A 22525-nucleotide genomic window follows, 5' to 3' on the forward strand; every position below is an offset into this window, starting at 1 on the left:
TGGAAGGAGAGAACTGACTCCTACAAAACGTTCTCTGAAACCCCCCCCCCCCACACACACACACAGTAAATAAATAAGGATGAGCTGGCAAAAATAAAATTGTGCTCTGGTCTTCCATAGGCATAATCCAGAAACAGGTAAAGCAGAGCAAACACACTGTCTTTGGTGGTCAAATTTCAAACACATCCTTCACATCCTAAGGAGAAGACAGCTCTTTTCTGATGCCTCGAGAATCTTCTACTGATTAAGGCTGGCTATCTCCCACTCCTGTGGTCTTTTCTCAGAACTGGGATTAAGCAGCATTACAGCACATTTTTTAATGACACAAAAACATCTGAATTATTGTACCAATTACAGATGAACTCAGTGGCTAATGAGAACCTCCCTTTTTTTCTGGTTTAGGCTTTAGAATCCGCCCCCGTGCTGTGCAAACAGTCAGCAAATAACCACTACCTTACCAGCTGAGGGCAGCAGGATGGTACTAGCAGATGAGCTCAGCTGCTGCTGCATTAAGACACCTCTCCCTACCAGTCAGGATGGAGTGCTGGGGTGCTGGGGTGCTGGGGTGCTGGGGTGCTGGGGTCAGAGAGTGTCCTGGGAAAATGGTAAGGAGGCAGGACCTGATCTCACTAACTGGCAATACATCTAAACCCATGTTCAGGTTTCTGGTTTTGAGACAGTGTCTCATGCAGCCCAGCTGGCCTCAAACTCAGTTTGTAGCTGAAGATGCTCTTGAACTCCTGCTCTTCCTGCCTCACTTCTCATGTGCTTGGATTCCAGGCATGTGCTGCACATTACGGCCCTGTCTTGTAACCCAGAACTTTGGAGTCTGAGAAAGGACAACCGTCACAAGTTAAAAGCCAATCTGGGCTACCGAGTGAGACCTTGCCTCAAAAATCCCAAGAGGGGCCAACGAGATAGCTTAACAGATACAGGTGATTACTGCCAAACCTGATGACTAGGACCCACACGGTGGAAGAACAAATTCTTGATGACCTCCACATATGTGTCATGACATGGGTGTGCGCACACACACACACACACACACACACACACACACACAAAATGTGGGGGGGAAAAAAAGAAAAAATAGACTGTGCTATTAAGTATTATTGCACATAGTGGTGAAGTCATCATATATGATAAATACTAGTATTTTCTTCCACTTTATAGACAAAAGGACTGGGGTTTAGAGCAGTTAACAAACATTTCCAAACTCAGGCCATCAAAGGCTCAAGTTCTCTGCTGCTATTCCATGTGGTTTTAAACAGGACTGTCTCTTCATTTTTCTACATGCCATTAACAGTGTGATTTGAGATTTTCACCCAAGGTCAGGACCAGGGCGTGAAACAGTTCTTTCTTCCAGTGAGGAGCTGTGCTAGGGTGCACAGGTGCAGGCGGACCTGCTCTTTCTGAAGCTAGTCTTTCCAGGACATGAAAATCTTCACCTCCTAGTGAAAGCACCCCTTCTGAGGACAGGCATGTGCTTCAATGGGAGCGCACCACACTTTGTTTCTAATGAGATTCTTCCTAAATCAAATTCCTGTTAGTTTTTTATGTAACTGGTTAGAAGTGGCACAAGTTTATAGGTCAGTTTTTACATGGGAACATGAGCATTTTTTCTTACCATGATACACTTAGTATTCAATAAAGCAAGCCCCATCTCTATTCAAAACCTCAATTCCTTGCTTATGACGTTATTATCTAAGGTCAAGTCATCTGGGGTCAGGCCCCTGGCATCCACTCACTGTTAAACAAAAGTTCCCTTTATGGACTATTTAAATCATGTTGTGAAAAAATCCTCTGTGGTGAGGAAAGTCCAAACTGCTGCCTGAACCACTCTAGCACCCCACAAGAAACCTTAAAAATGTGAGTTCCAGATAGTGATCAGATCACAGAGTTCTTTTCTGTGCGTTTGTTTGTTTTTGAGACATGCTCATGAGAGAACACTAATTTAGCAGTACACACACACACACACACACACACACACACACACACACACACAAAGCCATGAAAGTAGCAGATGACTTGTAGGAGGAGAAAGAGAGGGTAAGGAAGGAACCAGAATTATATTATATACATACATATATACATTATATACATATATGACCTTGTCAAAGGATAAGCGCATGTTAAGAAAATAAAATCAAAACACATCAGACTGAAGGTTCTAATCTGAAACAGTCTCAGAGACACATGGTTAAGTGAGAAAACAAAATGCAGGTCTCTGTAGAGTATGGCACCCCTCGAATTAAAAAACAGCTACACCTAGCATGTGGGAGGCAGAAGCAAGTGGATCTCTGTGAGTTCAAGGCCGGTTTGACCTATAGAGTGAGTTCCAGGCCAGCCATGGCTACATAGTGAGACCTTGTCTCAAACATAATAAACAGAGATGTGCACACACATGGCCTAGGAAAAACGTAAGGGTATATGAAACTGTTAGCAGACCTCAGGTTTTCTATCCACCTCTTTCAACCTATACTTACAATATGCTTAAGAATTAAGATACAATGTCAGTCTCAAGAACCGAGTTCTTTGGGAAGATTTACGGACCATGGACGCTACACAGTTTCATGCCCAGTAGAATTGAACAGTAGCAGTGGATATGGTGCTCTGGTCTACCAGTCTTTACTGACATCCACAGGTCTGGCTTTGAAGTGTTAAAAGTTTATCAAGATTTTCTGAAAACACTTTAAAAGTCATAAAGCTGCCATTTGCTTTATAGTATTATGACATGGGTCTTCATCATTCTTTGTGTGTATCGTAAGGAAATCAGTGTCACCAAGCATCCTCTGTGTCACACTGAATCCTCATTGCAACACAGAAACCTGATGTTGTTATTCCTAGCACAGAGGGAAAAGTCCTTTTTCAAGGAAACTGGTGACTATGAAACTCACCAAAGCTAGGGCAGTATGGCTCCAAAGCTGTACTATGGCCAATACACCCGGCTGGCTTTAGTTTCAGTAGAGGAAGAGAAGGTAAGTTTTGGAATATGGGGTCCTATTCATGAAGAAATATGACTGCTGTAAGTGGCTCAGAAATTACTGTCTCTCAAAGGACTTATTCCTAAGTTGTCTTTTTTCAATGGAATCACATACAGATGAGTCATTCTGTTTTCTGTCATTTTGACAGAATGATTTCAGCGTTTCTGGGGAAGCTGGAGTTACCTCTGTTCTTCCTGCCTCCTCTGAATTTATCGCTGACTGCCCCTCTCTCCTCCATGACGCGTGGGCTTGCCCCTTATTATTTCTTATTGTCGCTGTGAGTCTATAAGCCTCTTTTCATCTCATACCCACCAGTAAACTCAGCTTTCTACAGCCCTGCCGATGCACCGCTGACTTTCATTTCAGACCCTTCTGATCTCTGCCTGTCTCTGCAAGCAGACCTCACCTCTCCGTCAGTTCCTGCTTACCAACTCAACCTCACCTCCTATTCTCTTTGCAGCCACGTTCAGTAGGCCAGACTGTTTACTGTTTCCACATGCCGATGCAGCTGTGCTTTGTTGTTATCCCTGACTGAAACCCTCCTCCCAATTCCAGCATTCCTTGTAGTCCATCTCAACATTTCCTTCTCTAAGAAAAGCCTTCTAATAACCTTGTCTATTTATGGTCACAATCAGTTTTGACTTAAGTAATATCCTGAAACATTATGTAATTTTTCTTGTGTTTTAATTTTGTCTACTCAACCAGACTATATATTTCTTTTTTTTTTTTTTTAGCTGAGGATTGAACCCAGGGCCTTGTGCTTGCTAGGCAAGCGCTCTACCACTGAGCTAAATCCCCAACCCCCAGAGTATATATTTCTTAAGGTTAGGGTCTGATTATATAATTTCAATACCACAACCTGGTCTTTTCTTCTGTCTGTCTGTCTGTCTCTCGTTTGTGTGTGTGTGTGTGTGTGTGTGTATGTGTGTGAGAGTGTGTGTGTGTGTGTGTGTGTGTGAGAGTGAGTGAGAGAGAGAGAGAGAGAGAGAGAGAGAGAGAGAGAGAGAGATAAAGGAGAGAGAGAGAGAGATAAAGGATTGAACCCAGGCCCTTAAGCATGCCAGGCAAGCCCTCTACCATTGAGCTATAGCTCCGCCCTTCAAACTCTCTAGTTTATTAAAGACCAATCTTCGGCTTGCACTCCACTAGCTGCACAGTACTGGTACCCGTGTTTCCACAGCTCCATGCCTGCTTCTCCCCGCTGAGTGTTGCTCCTGTTTCCTGTTTTAGTGTATGTTCTCCAACTTATCTTCCTATCCAGAACTGTTTTTACATCCTCTTCATCAAGAATCTCAAAGATCATGATCAAGGACACAGTTGTGCTTCTTCTGTATTTCCATGTGCTTTTGTGAAGGTCTTGGTTATATACTTACTACATGAGATTACAGTTCCTTATCATTTCTACATGTATGTATGTACTTGTTAGTGTGAGTATGTACACATGTGTGCAGGTGTGTGTGCATACAGAAGCCTGGGGTTGATGCTGGGGTCTTTCATTGAACCTGAGGCTGGCCAACTGGCTGGACTGGTTGGCCATTAACCTCGTGACCTGCCTGTCTCTGTCTCGAGTGTAGGGATTACAGGTGTACACCAGCACACCTGGCTTTTTATGCATATGCTGATGATCTGAACTTAGATCCTCGTGCTTAAGCATTAAGCACTTTATCTTCTGAGCCATCTCTGTAGCCCATAATTTTTTTTTAAAGGTTTATTTATTATGTATACATTGTACTGCTTGCACACCAGAAGAGGGCGCCAGATCTCATGACAGATGGTTGTGAGCCACCATGTGGTTGCTGGAAATCGAACTCAGGACCTTTGGAAGAACAGCCAGTGTTCTTAACTGCTGAGCCATCTCTCCAGCCCAGCCCATAATTCTTTAAATTGCTTTCTTTCTTCTGATAGTGTGAACACACTGAGGAGAAGGATGGTGTCTTATTTATCTTTATTCTCCTATAACCTCATTATAGCATTTATATGTAGCATGTTATCATACTTGTGAAATAAAAAGCAATCTTTAGTAACTAATTCCTTTTTTTTTTTTTTTTAATTTATTTTGAGGCAGGGTCTTACTAAGTTGCATAATCAGTCCTTAAACTTGTGATCCTCCTGCCTCAGCTCCCAACTGCTGGGATTATCGTTGGGGGCTACCACACCTGGTTTATACCCATCTTAAGTGTCTTCATAATTCTGTGGTAAGCCAAGTTCCATAAGTGACAGAGTTACTCACTTTCTCTGCCCAGCACAGTGCTCACACAGTAGGTGCTCACACACACACAGTAGGTGCTCACACACACACACACACACACACACACATCAGGTGCTCACACACACACATCAGGTGCTCACACACACATCAGGCGCTCACACACACATCAGGCGCTCACACACACACATCAGGTGCTCACACACACATCAGGTGCTCACACACACATCAGGTGCTCACACACACATCAGGCGCTCACACACACAGTAGGTGCTCACACACACACATCAGGTGCTCTCACACACACATCAGGTGCTCTCACACACAGTAGGTGCTCACACACACATCAGGTGCTCACACACAGTAGGTGCTCACACACAGTAGGTGCTCTTACACACACACACAGACACACACACACACACACACACACACAGCAGGTACTCACACACACAGTAGGTGCTCACCCAGTTCGACTGACCTGGAGAGCACTGGAATGGTCGTTCTGACAGGCCAGTTCTTGCTCAGCCTCTGAAACCTCCAGTAGATTCCGCTCACTGACCAACCGAGACAGTTCTCCGACCACTGTCACATGCTTTGACACAGTCCCAGACATCTTCTTGAACTGTGGATAATTCTCCACAAAGGCCTGTCATGGAAGAAACATTAACGGGAGATGTTGTTACATTCCCAATAAGAATAGGCATTTGTCAAGAAAAGACTGTAAAAAGCTGGGGTTACTTTCTTGACCAGGATAAGGTACCCACAATTCTTTTTTTTTGAGCTAAGGATCAAACCCAGGGCCTTATGCTTCATAGGCGAGCGCTCTACCACTGAGCTAAATCCCCAACCCGAACCCACAATTCTTAACCACGTGCATTTATTAATTCTTAAGAAGAGACAAGCTGGTACGTATCCTTAGGGTCTTTATAGAGGCCAGTCATAACTGAGAGTGGAAAGAAATACATGACTCATGATGGATGTGCCATTGTGCTATTTATTGAAGGGAAGCTTTGTAGAAAATGTCTCAGACTAAACCAAGTGACTTGCTGGATGTGATGAGCATGCCTGTAATTACAGCACTTGGGAGGCTGAGGTGTAAGTACTGCCGAGTTCCAGCCAGGTCCACATAGCTACAGTGGTCTATAGTAATAAATGCATTTCAACAACAAAATAGAACGAACAAGAAGCTGGCATGATAGCCCATATCTGGAATTCCAACACTTGGGAGGTGAAGGCAGGATCTCCCAAGTTTAAGGCTAGCCTGAGCTACACAGCAATGACCAGACAGTCTCAAGTACCATAATCCATCCTATAAAGCTCATAAACAAGCAAAGAACCATAGTAGAAATCAGACCTGGAATATTCCAAAAATGTTGCCTACATAAACAGTTCTAAAGAGGTAAGTCATCTGTGTGACTTACCTTCATGTCTGCTATGGATTCTAGCCTTTGCTGTTCTTTTGGCTTCCTCCTCTGGAAGTCTTCCATGAGATTCTTTATATTGCTACCAATCTCTGCAAAGTTCAGGTACATGTTCTATGAAAAAAGAAGTCAGAAGAAAGTTTAACACTAGCTTGGTTTTCAGACATCATAAAAGAAGTGAAAAAGAATTCTGAACAGACTTGAAGGACAAATTCCATTTTAATTACTAAATCTGGACATTAGCCAGGACACTGGTGATGAGTACATTATTATTCTCACAAAGAGCTACCAGAGGGAGGGAAGCCTGTAACTATGTGAGCACTACAAAAATACTGCCAAGGCCAGCGCCCGAGCCTTTTGCCATCCTGAGATGCAGCCTAACTGAAGAAGTCTGTCACCTTTCCACACTAAACCCTCGGTGCCCCCGTTCTCACAAGCCAGCACTGACACTTTACAGAAGACAACTTGAAGTCACCTACATTGGCATAGAATTCATCGTTGTCAGCGGACAGGACCACCTCTCTTAGGTCTTTGCTGATTCCTGGCACTCTGGAAAGGTCAATCCGGTTGTTGTTTATGCCCAGCAGTTCATGGACCATGGCCTGATACGTCCACTAAACAGGAAGAATTGGCGAGTGACAAAATATGGAAATAACGAGTGTTTAGGAAAACAAAGAACGATGGCATTCTTAATAACTAGTCTGTTTCACACCAAGTTTTTCTACTTAGTTCATATTTTTATTAATACTTTGTTCTCTAGTAAATATTAAGATTGTCATTTTAGCTGGACGCTGGTGGTGCACGCCTTTAATCCCAGCACTCAGGAGGCAGAGCCAGGCAGATCTCTGTGAGTTCGAGGCCAGCCTGGTCTACAGAGTGAGTTCCAGGAAAGGTGCAAAGCTACACAGAGAAACCCTGTCTCGAAAAACAAACAAATAAACAAACAAAAGATCGTCATTTTAATTGCTTAAACATTAAAAAAAAGTCAAAATACTTTTACTTTCACACTGTAGAGAAAATGCAACAAGATTAATAGTCTTGATAGAAAGAAAACAATTACAGCTACCATTAGCTTTTTGATTATGAATTACGAGGATATTTTTGGCTTCACAGATAGGGCTATATTGGTGCTGCAGTTACAAGCCGTACCACTTCCTGCACGCTTCTGTGGTTTTCTGCTGCCTGAGAAGTGTGTTCTTGCAGATCTGAGTGGTGCTATATTTATCCCGGGAACACTAATATTATCAGAAAAAGCCTGTGAGTTAATCAAAGCACTGGCGTAATCAGACACTTGCCTCAGAATCCATCTTATGTCATGTTTTAACTGAGTATGAACTGTGAAGAAGGGCTGACTTCCAGCCTTTAAAAATGTAAATTTGTTTGGCTAAAAACCAGAAAGGTGAAATACTACTAATCTGCCTTCTCACCATTTATGGAGAGTGGATTTATACAAAGCTAAGTATATTTTAATAAGCAATCCAGTTCCTTTTGGGCATTTACAGTAATACAACAAAGTGACGTCGTCTTCATGGCTTTACCACACACTCCACATATAAAATCTGTCTCTCTCTCTCTTCTTGAGACACAGGGTTTTTTGAGGACAGGAGACTCTATCTTTTAACCCTTATATATAACATGTCATTTACTACATGGCACATAACAGGTTCTCAGTGAAATGCATTTTTCTTTGGGATACAGAATTATAGATAATTACTTTTCCATTATTTTAAAAAAGATTTAATTTTTATGTTTTACTTATGTGAGTTTGAGTGCGGGTTTGTGCATGAATACAATGCCTGCAAAGGCCAGGCAGGGCACTGGATGCTTTGGGAGCAGGAGTTAAATAAAGGTGGCTGGGAGCTGCCCAGTGTGTGGGCAGGGAGCAGAACTCAAGACTTCTTTCTGCAAGAGCAGTATGTGCTCTAAGCAACTGAGTCATTCTTCTCTCCCTCCTTCCTCCCTTCCTCCCCTCCCTCCTCCCTTCCCTCCCTCTCCTCCCTCCATCTCCCTTTTTTCCTGCTATCAAGTTCCTTTAGAGGCCAGATGTTGGCGTACACTACAGAGACGCTCTTCCACCATGGATTACCCTAGCACCGACATTCCTCTATGCTGAGAAGAAACGGAGACGGAGGTGCCTCCTCACCCTCCAAATCCCAGACCGCCTCTCACAGAGCATAACTACATACAAGGAGTTGCTTAACTTTTGGAAGGATGAACATGAGGGGCACAGGGTCTTAGGAGTGTATTATCTAAGATGGTGTCAGAACAACCAAAGGTGCAATTTAGCAAGTGCAGCATGGCCCTAAGAGGCCACACCACACGGCCGAGGGGAGAGCAAATGGTGCCTGGCTGAAACAGTCTTCCAGAAGCTGCTCTCTGGCTTCTGAGAGGTGAAGCGGGTAAGAGAAGGTGTCCCGATGTCCCAGACCTTAGACAGTGGTCACATTAAAAGCGCAATGGCAAGAAATCATGTAGTGCCTCTGTGGCAGAGGGCTGTGGGCTTTAGGTGAAGTTTGGTATACATCCTGAAGGTGCTTGGGTGCCAAAACCAAGAGAGTGTTTTTAACCCAATAGGTAAATGGGAAACAAGGTTTTTAGGCCAGGATTTGTGATTTCAGTTGAGAGCTGTCATCAACCTTGGTCTTGTAGAATACAGACGGAAGAGAATCAAAAGAAGGACTTGTATAAATGCTTGTTCCACTGTTACTGCATGAGACGGGGTCACACCATGGGTGGCAGTAAGGTTGGCAAAGGAGACCCTGGGAAGCGGGCCCCCGAGTGTACAAGTTTCCTGATGAGAGTGGGGGTGTGGCAGAAGGGACACATGGACAGGACAGAGGCAGGACCAGCACGAATGACTCAGCTGGAAAACATGACACCACAACACAGAAATATAAGGCCAAAGCCAGAGCAGCTGAAACCAGGCGGTGAGCGGAGTGCTGTGCTTTCCACATCTGCCTTCTACCGAGCCCCCCATCAAGGTCACCCTTCTCTGTGCTAACAAAGGCTGGCACCTGGTTGAGCAGTGGGGTGATGGCGTCGTCACAGCGGTCTAGAATGAGAAGCAGTGGAGGCACCTCTGTCCGCCGGAACTCAAAGAGTTCATATTCTTTACTTATCACTTGCTGAGGACACAAGAGAAAAGGCGTTTGGTTAACCGTCAGCTGTAAGTGGAGACAACAAAACCAGGAAATGAATACAAAAAACAGGTAGTAGTTTTTCCACCCTCACGCACCACCACATCTGACATTTCAGATATTTCCTAACCATTATAGGGAAACAACTAGCCCTAAAAGGGAATACTATACCTTGACACATTCTCCAAGTCTTTTTGCGGCCTCTGATGACAGCTGGTAACGAATCATGGGGCACTTCTTCAGAGACAAGAGGACAGCTGTCAGCCCTTGAGTAGTTCTGGAAAGCTGGGCTGGATCCCAATTCCGGCCCTTTTTGTTAAAAAACATATTAAAAGAAAATATCTTAATTTTCTCTAACTCCAGTTACTTGATGAACTAATTTCCGTTTGATTAACTTATTTTGAAAAGCTTTGCCTTCCATACCTGACAGCAACCCAAAATATTGAGGGAAAACAGATGTGGATTCACAGCAATGTAATCACCATAAAATTCCTGCAAATAAAAAGGATCAAAATCAGTTAATCCATGGACTCCAGCTGTACCCAGTGCTATGGACTCCAGCTGTACCCAGTGTCATGGACTCCAGCTGTATCCAGTGTCATGGACTCCAGCTGTACCAAGTCTGTAATCAAATGGGAACATATAGGGTGAAGAAGTACAAGGTGTTCAAATAAAGACTGAGTAGCAATGGTCAGTATGGGGGAATTGAACAAACTATAATACCAGCAATGATAAATCTTCTTTTAAAAAGTTGAAGTATACATACCACTGTAAATTTTTAATTAGTAAAAAAAATTGCTGTAGGATACACTACGTTATGTGCCCAGTGTTTTCTTGTGTGGGAGGATGTGATTTAAAATAGGTCATTCTTTTTATATGTTCTACCACTTGGAATATCTTTGGGAAATTTCAAAACTGGTTTATTTGTTGCCTGTGAAGACAGTACTTTTCATGTAGGTGATACATATATTCAAGTGTTTACGATAGACGTACTCTAGAACACTGAACTATTAAAGAAGGAAAAAAACATTATACATGCTAATGCTATATATTCTACAGCACATACAATAAGTGCGTAGGAGTTTCTGGGTTTTAGCGTAGTGACAGTCTGTTCACTAGCTCCCAAAGTATGAGCCTCTCAAACAGAATGCCAAGAAATCTCGCTCACAGCCTTTGATGCATATTTCCTCCCAATCGGGCACAGCCTTATTGATGAAGGTTTTTAAAGTACGGTTCATAAACTATCATGAACTAACAAAGAACATACTTGACTCTGTCTCCCAACTATGAAAATGTCCCACTGATTGATTCATCAGCCCACTCTGCTCCTTCCTACTGACCCCATCAACCCTACTTCTGTCCAATTTAATTCCTCCTTCAAATGCTCTAGACAGAGGGCTGTCTGGTGTGTGCACATTTATCTTGTCTGACCAGACAGCACCTTCCTTATTTACAGACTGAAGTCTTTTAATGCGGACGGTACCAAGGGGCTACAGGACCCACACCTTTACCTGAACTTCAGCCACAACTTCCTGCTCATCAGCTTCAGCTAATGACTTCACATCACTCTTGCTGATCACATTACTGAAATCTGAAACAGACATGTTGCATGTGACTCAAATGGCATCTGTTTTGCTGCAAGTAGACTCCTGCAGGCCTGGGGTGAAGCCTAATGAATGAGTGACGTTTAGCACACACTGGGGTACACGTCAAAGTCACACACCCAGCTGCAATGAGGAGCACAGATATGCTGAAATCCCCAAATTAATACTGTAAAGAAGGCCATCTCTGATGACCTCAGAGGATGCTGCAGACTCAGATCGATACCTTAAAACAGCAAACACAGGGAGGGAAGTAAACCTTTACCCTCTTTCACATGTAAGTTGTATCAAATAAGAGACTAGGGAAGTTGTTTTTTTATAGAAACATTTCCTCTAAAAACACCATGGAGCCGGGTGGTGGTGGCACACGCCTTTAATCCCAGCACTCCGGAGGCAGAGGCAGGCGGATGTCTGTGAGTTCGAGGCCAGCCTGGTCTACAAAGTGAGTTTCAGGAAAGGCACAAAGCTACACAGAGATACCCTGTCTTGAAAAACCAAAAATAAAAACAAAAATAAAAATCCCATGGAATGTGCATGATAGGATATTTCCCCCTTCAACTCCTATTGAATAATGTATAAACATGGATCTCATTAACAATGTCACTAGAAGAAACAATCAGAGAAACTACACAGCATCACCTTTTTAGCATTCTTGCCAAAAAGAACCCAAAACTAAATCCAGGTCAGGTTCTTTATCCACTTACAGATATACACAGATAAAGGAATATGCAGAACCACCCTACAGTAATGAAATCAGGAAGATCCAACCCATAGAAAATGCAACTGCTTTCTCAGTAGACCAGCTGCAAGGCAGAAGACCTATAGAAAATCAGGGGAACCAACACACTGACCAGCCAGGTTTAATAAACGGTTCTTATTTTGATTCTGACTCAAACAAAGAAAAAAGAGGGAAAGAGAGATGAGATCTGAACACTGAATGGAGTTCACGGAAATAGGAGTTAATTTTCATTTTTACTAGCTGAATCTATCTCTTTTGAAGATGCATACTGAAATATTAATGGATAAAACTTATATGACATTGTAGATTTGTTTAAAAAATACTGGTGGGGAGAAGATGGGAGCATGGTTCAATAAGACTGGGTATGGCTGGGTACACAAATTTATCATACTGTTTTACTTATGTGCACTTGACATGTTCCATAATGTTTTAAAAATCTTTTTAAATAAAAGGGGCCTGTTAAATAGGAGACTGACAGACCTAAAATTATTAAAAATGAAATGAACGAAAGGCCAGTTTAGTGTTAACTTAAACTGTGCTAAAAGCCGTATTGAATAAAATTACTAAATACTAATTATTTTAGTTTACTTTAACCAAATAAAATTCTGAAATTGATCGCCATACCCTACAAATGTCAAGTTTATATTTTATACAGCTTAGTACTAATGCAATCTTTCTTCTGTCTGGTAGCGCTATAGCCCAAAGCAATCTTTGTAAGTACTATTCTTTGTTATGCGGGGCACTGTGGAGGGAGTGGGGTCTTTCACTCCATGACCCCAACTCCATTTTTAGCGAAGAAACTCAGAAAATGAATGCTTCTATTATATATTGACTTAAAAATAGAATTCAAGGGAAACAAATAAATTATATTTACATATCTAGAACTGACGCTTTAGCTTGTAATTTGACTAAAAAAATACTAAAATAACTATACTCTGAGTGTTGGGATTAAAAGCATGCTCCACCACTGCTCACCTAATTTTTGGCATAATTAAATAGTAATATATGGTAAAAGAAATTTGTATGCGCTAGAGTCTAAGATGTACTAAAATATTAAGTACATTATTAAGTAGTAATCAGACTTGGATAATGGTCTAAATCCTCAAAGCTTAAAACCTCTCAAGTGTCCTACTTTCTCTTTTTTCTTCCTTCCTCTTTTTTCTTTTTTTTTAAAAAACAAGGCCGGTGGTGGTGGCACATGCCTTTAATCCCAGCACTCTTGGAAGGCAGAGGCAGCAGATCTCTGTGAGTTCAAGGCCAGCCTGGGCTACCAAGTGAGTTCCAGGAAAGGCACAAAACTACACAGAGAAACCCTGTCTCAAAAAACCAAAAACCAAAAACCAAAACCAACCAACCAACCAACCAACCAAACAATAAAACAAGGTCTTTCTATGTGGCTATGGCTGGCCTGGGACTAGACCAGGATGGCGTGACCTGCCTGCCCACCTCTGCTTCTGAGTGCTGGTCTTACAGGCTACGCCACCACGCCAGGCCTAAGCACCCCACTTTCTGGGTGCAAAGTATGTTCCCTGGTTTTGGAAGCAGCTCCAAACTTCACTACGTCTACAAAGAGCAACGTTGACACCTAGAGGAGACCAATTGTAACTTCCATAGCAGAATGGAAGAAAAATTCAAATAAATTTTGAGTAGTTCATTTCCAGAGTTTCCTATGCATGCCCCCACGTGGGCACACAGAGATAACTACTTGGCGATGTGTCCTTTCACACTCCACGTAGGAACGCAAAGACAGGTGGGATGAATTCGTCTGGTGTGCGGACACATTTTCCATGATCAGACATCCTTCCCCCAAACAAATTAGTTTCTATGCCTCCCTTCACAGGTGAGACACGGGAGGAAGTAGACACTCTGATGGAGGAAAAATGGGCAATTTGGCTACTCATCACTCTCGGCTTATAGATCAGCCTTAAATCTAAGCAATCACCAATGAATGTAAATTGTTATTCTGATTTCAGAAAGAGAATGACGGCCACTAACTAATTTTTTTTTTTTTTTCTGAGACAGGGTTTATCTGTGTAGTTTTGTGCCTTTCCTGGAACTCACTCTGTAGACCAGGCTGGCCTTGAACTCAGAGATGTGCCTGGCTCTGCCTCCTGAGTGCTGGGATTAAAGGCGTGCACCACCACCGCCCGGCTCCACTACCTAATTTTTAAAAGTAACTCCTCCTTATTTTATGTATATTTTGCATGCATGTATGTCTGTCTATCATGTGCATGCAGTGTCTATGGAGGCCAGAAGATGTCAGATCTCTTAAAACTGGAGTTACAGATAGTTGTGAGCTACCGTGTGGGTACTGGGAATTGAACCCTGCTCCTCTGGAAGAGCAGCTAGTGTTCTTAACAACTGAACCGTCTGTCCAGTCCCTACAATATTTTTAATACTTTGAATACACAAGCTTTTAAGTGATGAGTTCAGTGAACTTGATGCTACAGGTTACTCAACAGCCTAGACCAGGTGGGTCAGACATACATGATTTAAAAAGTGAACTAACATACTTACAAATAAAATATATACTGTATTTGGGTCTTCGGAGCTCTTGAATCAGATAATCCACGTTCTCCTAGGAAACAAAGAACAAATTAAGCATGAGCAGAATTGCTTCATAAAAAGTAATAAGGGCTGATAAGATGGTTCAGCAGACAGGAGCATTTGCTGCCAAGTCTGATGACCTGAGCTGGATCCCAGGCACCCACACGGTGCCAGGGGAGAACAGGTTCCTATAAATTGTTCTATGACCTCCATAAATGTAACTTTAAAAACTATTCATTGACTGACTTACTTGGAGTCTAACAGTATGCTGAGATCAAGACTGTATATACATTGGGTAATGAAGGATGCAAATAAAACGAAATACATTAAATATATCAGGATCTTATACACAGTTTAATATATACATGTATGCTAAATATCAGTTATCTGTATTACTTTGGTTAAATTAAGGTAAAACTAAAGGTAAAAATCAGTCCAAGACTCCTTCTATAATTACGTTATTTTAAAATAAAATAACAAATGTTAAAGCCAAAAAAAATCAATCTTTAAATTTTATGTATGTGCGTGCGTGTGTGCGTGCGGGGGTGTGTGTGTGCGTGCAGGTGTGTGTGTGTGTGTGTGTGTAGGATACATGCATAAGAACCCACTGGAGATTGAGTTACAGGTGGTTGTGAGTTGTCCAACATAGGTGCTGGGAATCAAACTTGAGTCCTCTGTAAGAGCAGTACACACTCTTAACCAATGAGCCATCTCTCCTATCCAGTTCTTTTTATATAGTCAAAACACGAGAATTCTAATCACAGACCATTCTAATGAGCATTTGATCTGTTTTTGATACCAGAATAAATGCTTACATTTCAAATTAAATCAGCCCTTAAAACTAACATTTGTGCTGGGCGGTGGTGGCGCATGCCTTTAATCCCAGCACTTGGGAGGCAGAGGCAGGTAGATCTCTGTGAGTTCGAGGCTAGCCTGGTCTACAAGGCAAGTTCCAGAAAAGGCGCAAAGCTACATAGAGAAACCCTGTCTTGAAAAACCAAAAAAAAAAAAAAACAAAACAAAAAAAAACAAAAAAAACCCAAAAAAAAGGTTTTAAGAAATGCTCACACAAATCCCAGCACTCAGAAGGCGTAAACCAAGAGGTTATGGGTTCAAAGTCAGTCTGGGTGACAAAGCCAGACCCTGTCTGAAAGCAAGCAAATAACTGAACAGAAGTGTACAGTGCCTACTCAATGGGGAAAAACAGTTTTCACATTGTCATTTAAACTACAGAAAAATTATGTTTATGATATAACATTTCTATTGTGTCATTAGATTTATTTATTGTGTGAGTGTATGTGCACATGTGTATGTAGGTGTGCATGGACTGGGAGGCTAGAAAGGGTGTTGGGTGTCCTCCTCTATTGCTTCCTGACATTCATTTGAGGCAGGGTCTCTCTCTGAGCCCTAGGCTCCCATCTCCTGGCTAGGCCAGAAGCCAGCAAGTCCCAGACCTCTTCTGGCCTCCACTGCCTTGGACCTGGGTTAAAGGCATCTGGGGTGCCCAGCTGGCTTTGTGGGTGCTGGGATCTAAACTTTGGTTCTCACGGTTGTGCAGCAAGTGCTCCTGACCACTGAGCCATCTTTCCAGCCCCTTTTTGTTTTTCTTATTGTTTGAGACAGAATCTCATGGAGCCCAAGCAGGCCTCAAACTTACTATGTAGCCAAGAATGACTCTGAACTTCAGATCCTCTTGCCTTTATTTCCCACGTGCTGGGATCACAGACATGTGCTACTATGTCAAGCTCACTTTATAATCTTAAGGACAAATTGCTTTTAGCAAGTAATCTAAGTGTAATATTACTGCTTTATAGGGCCAGGTAAAAAGGTAGAAGATATGAAGCCAAGAGAGTCTGAGAGTGTGTATACAGCTATTAAAGAGGTCTCCTCTATTTTATGTTAGGAGATAACAGACTATGTCGTCTCTAAGACCCCTCTTAATGACCAAAATTTCATTTCTGAAAGCTACAAATATGAAAAAAAAACCCACATTAATTTAGCAACTATTTCTTAAGCATTTTCTATGTAGCAGGCATCATGGGAAAATAATAGGATGGACAACCATATAAAATTTCTGTTATCATGGAGCTTATTATGGTAGGTAAGCTAGGTATCAATCACAAAACCCATATAACTTTGTCAAGTAAGTATCACTTGCCTGTAATCCCAGAACTCAGGAGGCAGAGGTGGGGGTAGTGGGGGATTACTGCAGATTTCAGCCAGCCAGGACTACATAGTGAAAACCTTGTTGGAAAACAGACCCCTTCAACCATGACTAGTGACAGAGATCCCTCTCTGCCGTTTGTAGGAGGGACAGCTGACCTGCTCAGTAAGGTTGGGAAAGATCTGCTTGACGACGACGTAAACAAATTTTAGGCAGAGGGAGGAATCCATGCAAAGGCTGTGTGGCAGGAGGAGCCATCAGCATGTAAATGGACTGAAGGGTCCTGTAGCTAAGGTGCTGAGGGGCTTCCAAAAGTGACAGGAATAGACCACGCGGGAGTCTGCAGCCAACAAGGAAGGATTCTGTTTTCACCATAAGAACACCGAGAAGTCACCCAGGGATTTCAAGCCGGGCGACACAACCAGGTTTTCATTTGGGAAAGTGCACACTATACAGCATGGTTAAAGAAAGCACACTGGGGTTGACAAACCTGAACAGGAGACGTGAGAACATAAAGCCAGGCATGGTGGCAGACACCATCCCAGCACTTGGGTGGCAGAGGCAGAAGAACTGCCACAAATTTGAAGCCGGCCTGGTTTTTAGCGTGAATTCCAGGTCAGCTACGGCTCCATGGTGAGGCCGTTTCAAAACAAAAACAAAAAGCGAGAATTTCAAAAAATAAGACATAGGAATTTTTTTAAAAACCAAAACCAGGGGCCGAGAGATGAGATGGCTCAATGGTTAAAGACATCTGCCACCAAGCCTGACAACCTGAGTCTGAGTTTGGCACTCACAGGGCCAGGAGAGAACTGACTCCTGCAAGTTGTTCTCTGACCCCCACATGCATATTTTCAGTATAAAGAAGACATTGAAGCCAGATTTGCAAGATGATGGACAGAAGCTGAGAAAGGGCTTATGAATGTTCAGTAAAGTGAACAAATACAGAACAGGAATAAACATGCAGAGGAATGATAAAAAGGCCTCCTGGGCTCCAGTGCAGGACTAGATGTGAGCACAGGAAGTTAAATATGTAAAAAAGACCTTTTCCTGCTAGGCCACTGGCTTTCATTGTAGGAGTAAGACCAAGCCACTATAGGAATCACTGGATGACTTCTCTTTGCTTTTATGCTAAAGGCATATTCATCCTAAGCACAGACGGGATTAAACTGATAAAGGTTCAAGATAGTCAGAGCTGTATGAAAGAGGGACAGTGATGTTTAGTGCTAGGTCCGAAGGTCAATCCGGCACCAGTGATCTGGGTTCCCAGAGTTAGTGGCTTTGGGAATAGCTATTCACGTGAAAAATATCTTGAAGGAAAAAGTGGCTGTCAGGGGTGAACCAAGGCATGGAGAGGAGAGGAAGGAGGGGTCACAACTGACAAACAGGGTAATTACAATGCCGCAAGCGATGGTCACACAAATTTATTTTGCCTTCTTAATGCGTTCAGATCAGTAATTCTGCATTTGCCTGCGGGGACGGCGGCTCAGTTTGTGGTACCTTTGTGGGTCGAAGAAAACAAATTGCTTTTAGGTGTTTCATGATCTCTCGATTTTGGGAATCAATTCGTTCGAAGAGGTATACTTCCTTCTGAAGAATCTCTGACTGTGTGTAGACCATACTCACTATACCAGTCTGTAAAAGAAAAAGGATGAACTGAGGTTACACTAGTCCGGGCTAATAAGAACATGCATCAATAGTTTAGCCGTTTTTTCTATTATCACTTGGCTAGGTAATTTACACGTTAATACACAGAATAATATTTGCTGAATATCCGAAACAGGCAGCGGTGTGTGGAAGTAAACACCTACTCTCTGAACAACTCAGAAACGTCTAGGGAGGATTTTCCCCATTCCTTTAAGTTGTGGCCGACAATTAACCTGTCATTTCAGCTTGAGCGCCAACAATTAACTTTCAAAAACAACGTTGACAGGGTCACCCAATATCTTCCAAGCGTTCTCTGTGTCACCATTAGCAACTTCGTGGCAGACGCTCTTTCGGGTTTAAGAAGTCTCTTGGCACGGGTTAGAGCCGGCGAGACTGCACACACACTGGGAAAGCTTCATACAACTTTTCCAGCGCCCGACAGAACTGACCGTCGTCGTGAATGAAATGCTAAGTCCTACTACAGTGGAACGGGACCAGCAATTCCAAGGGAGGGAGGGCTTCCTTCGCGAACACTGAGCAAAAGCGAACTCACCGTTTCTTTATCCATGAGAAGCACCTTCATGCCGGGCCCGCTGTCCTCTATCATTTTGGAAATATACTGCTTCACTGCAAAAACCACGTTCATAGTGGCGAACTGACAGGTGCCCCACAGCCCTTCCCGCCCCCTTCCCTGGCTGAATTAACCTCAGGCCTGTTGGCTGGGTCTCAGCTGCTTCCGGTCGGCCAAGAATTGGCTTCCGGGAGTCCGGGTAGCTCCGATCCTGGGAATTGTAGTTCCTCCGCGGAGTCGCCGAACCAGACTCTGGGCTAAATGCCGGCGCCATTCCCGGCGCACCCGCGCGTGGAGTGGAAGGCGCTCCGTGCTTGGCGCGTCGCGGTAGGCAGCCGTCTCGGCCCCAGGAGCCGTGGAACGTGGCTATGCTGTTTGCCGAGCACCCTCTCCGGAGACCGGCGTGCATGGCACCGTAGCACAGGGCAGGCTGAGGCGGCGGGGTCGCAGGTTCGGGACCAGTCCATACGGTAGCAAGTTTCCGGATAGCCCGGGCTGGGTTTTAAAAGTATCCAAACAGACTTGAAGCTGCATCATGGGACGGCATTTTGTATTTACTAGGCCGTGGACAAGATTCGCCTTCTCGACTCCCAGTGGTCATTATCAGGCAGTGACTGTGCCCGGTGTTAGAGCGGAGAGAGACTGGAGTAGGTTCTCCGAAGGGAGACGGGCGGCTGAAATTGATCACACGGTTGTTGAATGAATGAACAAAGGGGACACCCTTTAGGGATGCTGGAGGTCTGTAGAGGCCTCAGGTACCCCATGAGGGCGGGGAGCTGACGCCCCCACTCAGGACCGCCGGGACTGCGAGCCCACGGCGCCCGTGGCGCTGGACATCGCTGGCTAGCGGGGGCGTCGAGTTTCCAGGGACCCTGAAACGGCCTGGGGCAGTTATTCATTGGAGCTGAACCTGAGAATACTTAAAGGGAAACATTTTTTTAAAATCTAAGAAGCGGTGAAAGGATAGCAATAAAATGATCTTTTTTATTTATTAATTACGTATACAGTGTTCTGTACTGCATGTATGCCTGCAGGCCAGAAGAGGGCACCAGACCTCAGTATAGATGGTGGTGAGCCACCATGTAGTTGCTGGGAATTGAACTCAGGAACTCTGGAAGAGAAGCCAGTGCTCTTAACCTATGAGCCATCTATCTCTGCAGCACAATAAAACGGATCTTAAAGAGTCAGCTTCCAAAGAGCTGCCGCAGATCACACAGGTCTATCACCATACTTCTCAAAAGGCTGTTTTTGTTCCTCACCTTTAGGTTGGAGAATTGTAAAACCAGGAAGACTGTTAGTGCTTTAAACATTTCCACCAAAATACAGAGAGGGAGGGAGGGAGGGAGAGGGAGAGAGGGAGAGAGAGAGAGGGAGGGAGAGAGAATGAGAGAGAGAAGAAACTGGAGAGGAAATCACCAAAGGGGAGAAAGTTTTTAAGAGAGGAAGACCCAGCAATCGAATACAAGCGGCACAAAACTGAAGGAGGGACTGTTTAATTGAGGGAGGGAACTAGGGCGCTTTGGGGAGGGATGGGGGAGGGATGTCGGGGCTGGAGGCAAAAGGAGGGCACCCAAATAGAACTAGGTATAACTGTAGGGTGGATCTCTTTGAGATCCAGACCAGCCTGGTCTACTGAGTGAGTTGCAGGACAGCTAAGGCTACATAGAGAAACCTTGTCTGCAAAAACCAAACCAAACCAAACAAACAGACAAAAACAAAAACCAAAACCCCACAAGGTATAGCTGTAATAGGTATGAAAGTGCCATTATGAAACTCATCATTTATGCTAACTTAAAAATTAATTTACAAAATCAACACATTCAGCATCACTAAATATTAGTTCTTTTAACATATTGTAAGAAATACACGGTTAGATAGAACAAAAGAACCTTAATCGGATTGTGCACATTATATGAAATTTCCAAATCCTTTGAAGGACCAGAAGTCACCTCTAAAATTGTGAAAAAGTGTTCCTTCAGTTTTCCAGCCAATAAATAAAGCTTCCTATTGAACATTTTACTATTTTTGAGACTTTTTTCTTTCTATATTCTTTCTTGTTTATTTCATTTTATTTTGTTTTTTTGAGACAAAGTTACTCTGTGTAGCCCTGGCTGTCCTGGAATTCACTTTGTAGACCAGGCAGGCCTCAGTCTCTTATATCTGTCTGCCTCTGCCTCCTGAGTGCTGGGATAAAAAGTGCACACCAGCATGCCCTGCTTTCTTCTTCCTTTTGTTTGGATAAGGTTTTGTTATGTAACATAGGCCGACTTTGAACTTCGATTCTCTTGCCTCAGTCTCCCTGTGCTGGAGTTCTTGGTGTGCAACACGTGTTCAGTTATGTTTAGAAAGAAGCTTTAAAGCTTTATATTAAAACGAGATAGTGTTATATTAACTACACACAAATGAAATATGTTATATATGATTCTGTCTTATCAGTAAAAATGTTCATATGTTATAAAAAAACATTCAAACAGCAAAGAAAATAAAATGTACCCATAAATCTAGCAAGTTACTGCTATCTGAAAAATCACAGCCTCCTTTGTCACTTGGATTGTTTTCCTTACTGGACCGCAATATAGTACATCATAATTGTTTTCAACTTTCCACCTTTTACAAAGAACAAGGAGTGGAAAAATGATTATCTGTGAAATTAGTGCTTTTTCAGATTACAGTTAATTTGTAAGAGATGAGTGGACAGAATCCCTTTAGTTGTTTATAATCAGAGAGTTATGACTTTTTGAAGGAGAGGGGAAAACACCTACCTTGACAAAGTTCACTAATTCCATTTCCTATCAAATTCCATGGAAGCCACAAAAGAAAACACAATTCCATGGAGGCCAATGGCAGTGTTACTTTATACACTGAATGAAAACAAACGTAACCATAAGCATTTTGAAGAAGTTGTCACCTCCATAATGGGTACTGTGACGGCCCAGACAGTGTCCTTCTTTCCTGAAGAAACCCACTCGAGCTATTTTAAATGTCTCTATAGTAAGGACTTCTGTATCCCTGTATTTCTAAAAATAAGACTGAAATGCTTTGTGATTCATCCAGGATAATCCCAAACTGATATGTTACAGGCAAGAGAAAGCATATTTGGAAGGCAATATGAAGTACCTTACTTATTTTTTTATTGTGTAAGTAAACTTAACAATAAAGACATTACATTTAAAAATAAAATCATGACATTCTTCATATATGAGTGATTAAGTGAACTATAAAAATTTCAGAAATAGTTACTTGAGAAGTTTATTTTTGTGCTAGGCATAGTGGTGCTCGCCTTTAGTCCCAGCCCTTGGGAGGCAGAAGCAGGCAGTTCTCTGAGTTCAAAGCCAGCCTAGTGAGTTCCAGGACAGCCAGACTGTTGGTTGTTTTTTTTTTTTGGGGGGGGGGGAGTTTATTTACTTTCTTTGGGTTCCAGAAACTGTTGCTTTAAGGATATAAAACAGGAAGTTAAAATGTGCTACTTATGTCTGTACATTTAGACTTATGTATATATGCATAAGTTAAA

At 42.8% G+C, this 22525-nt stretch overlaps 1 protein-coding gene across 1 annotated transcript in view; it reads right to left on the reverse strand.

Moving 5' to 3' along the window:
• The window catches only part of Vps45 (vacuolar protein sorting 45 homolog), a 58852-nt gene extending 39538 nt beyond the window's left edge, over window positions 1-19314 (reverse strand). Inside the window, exons 1-10 of the mRNA XM_036189900.1 lie at window positions 18997-19314; window positions 18297-18431; window positions 14606-14666; window positions 11260-11339; window positions 10172-10240; window positions 9920-10057; window positions 9626-9736; window positions 7091-7225; window positions 6612-6725; window positions 5669-5836 (exon numbers count right to left, since the gene is read on the reverse strand). Of these exons, the coding sequence (XP_036045793.1) occupies window positions 5669-5836; window positions 6612-6725; window positions 7091-7225; window positions 9626-9736; window positions 9920-10057; window positions 10172-10240; window positions 11260-11339; window positions 14606-14666; window positions 18297-18431; window positions 18997-19089 (1104 nt within the window). The 5' untranslated portion in view covers window positions 19090-19314. The remainder of the gene's footprint in view (window positions 1-5668; window positions 5837-6611; window positions 6726-7090; window positions 7226-9625; window positions 9737-9919; window positions 10058-10171; window positions 10241-11259; window positions 11340-14605; window positions 14667-18296; window positions 18432-18996) is intronic.
• Between the last annotated feature and the right edge of the window lie 3211 nt (window positions 19315-22525).

The sequence above is a fragment of the Onychomys torridus genome, chromosome 6 (assembly GCF_903995425.1).
Source record: "Onychomys torridus chromosome 6, mOncTor1.1, whole genome shotgun sequence".
Classification (NCBI taxonomy): domain Eukaryota; kingdom Metazoa; phylum Chordata; class Mammalia; order Rodentia; family Cricetidae; genus Onychomys; species Onychomys torridus.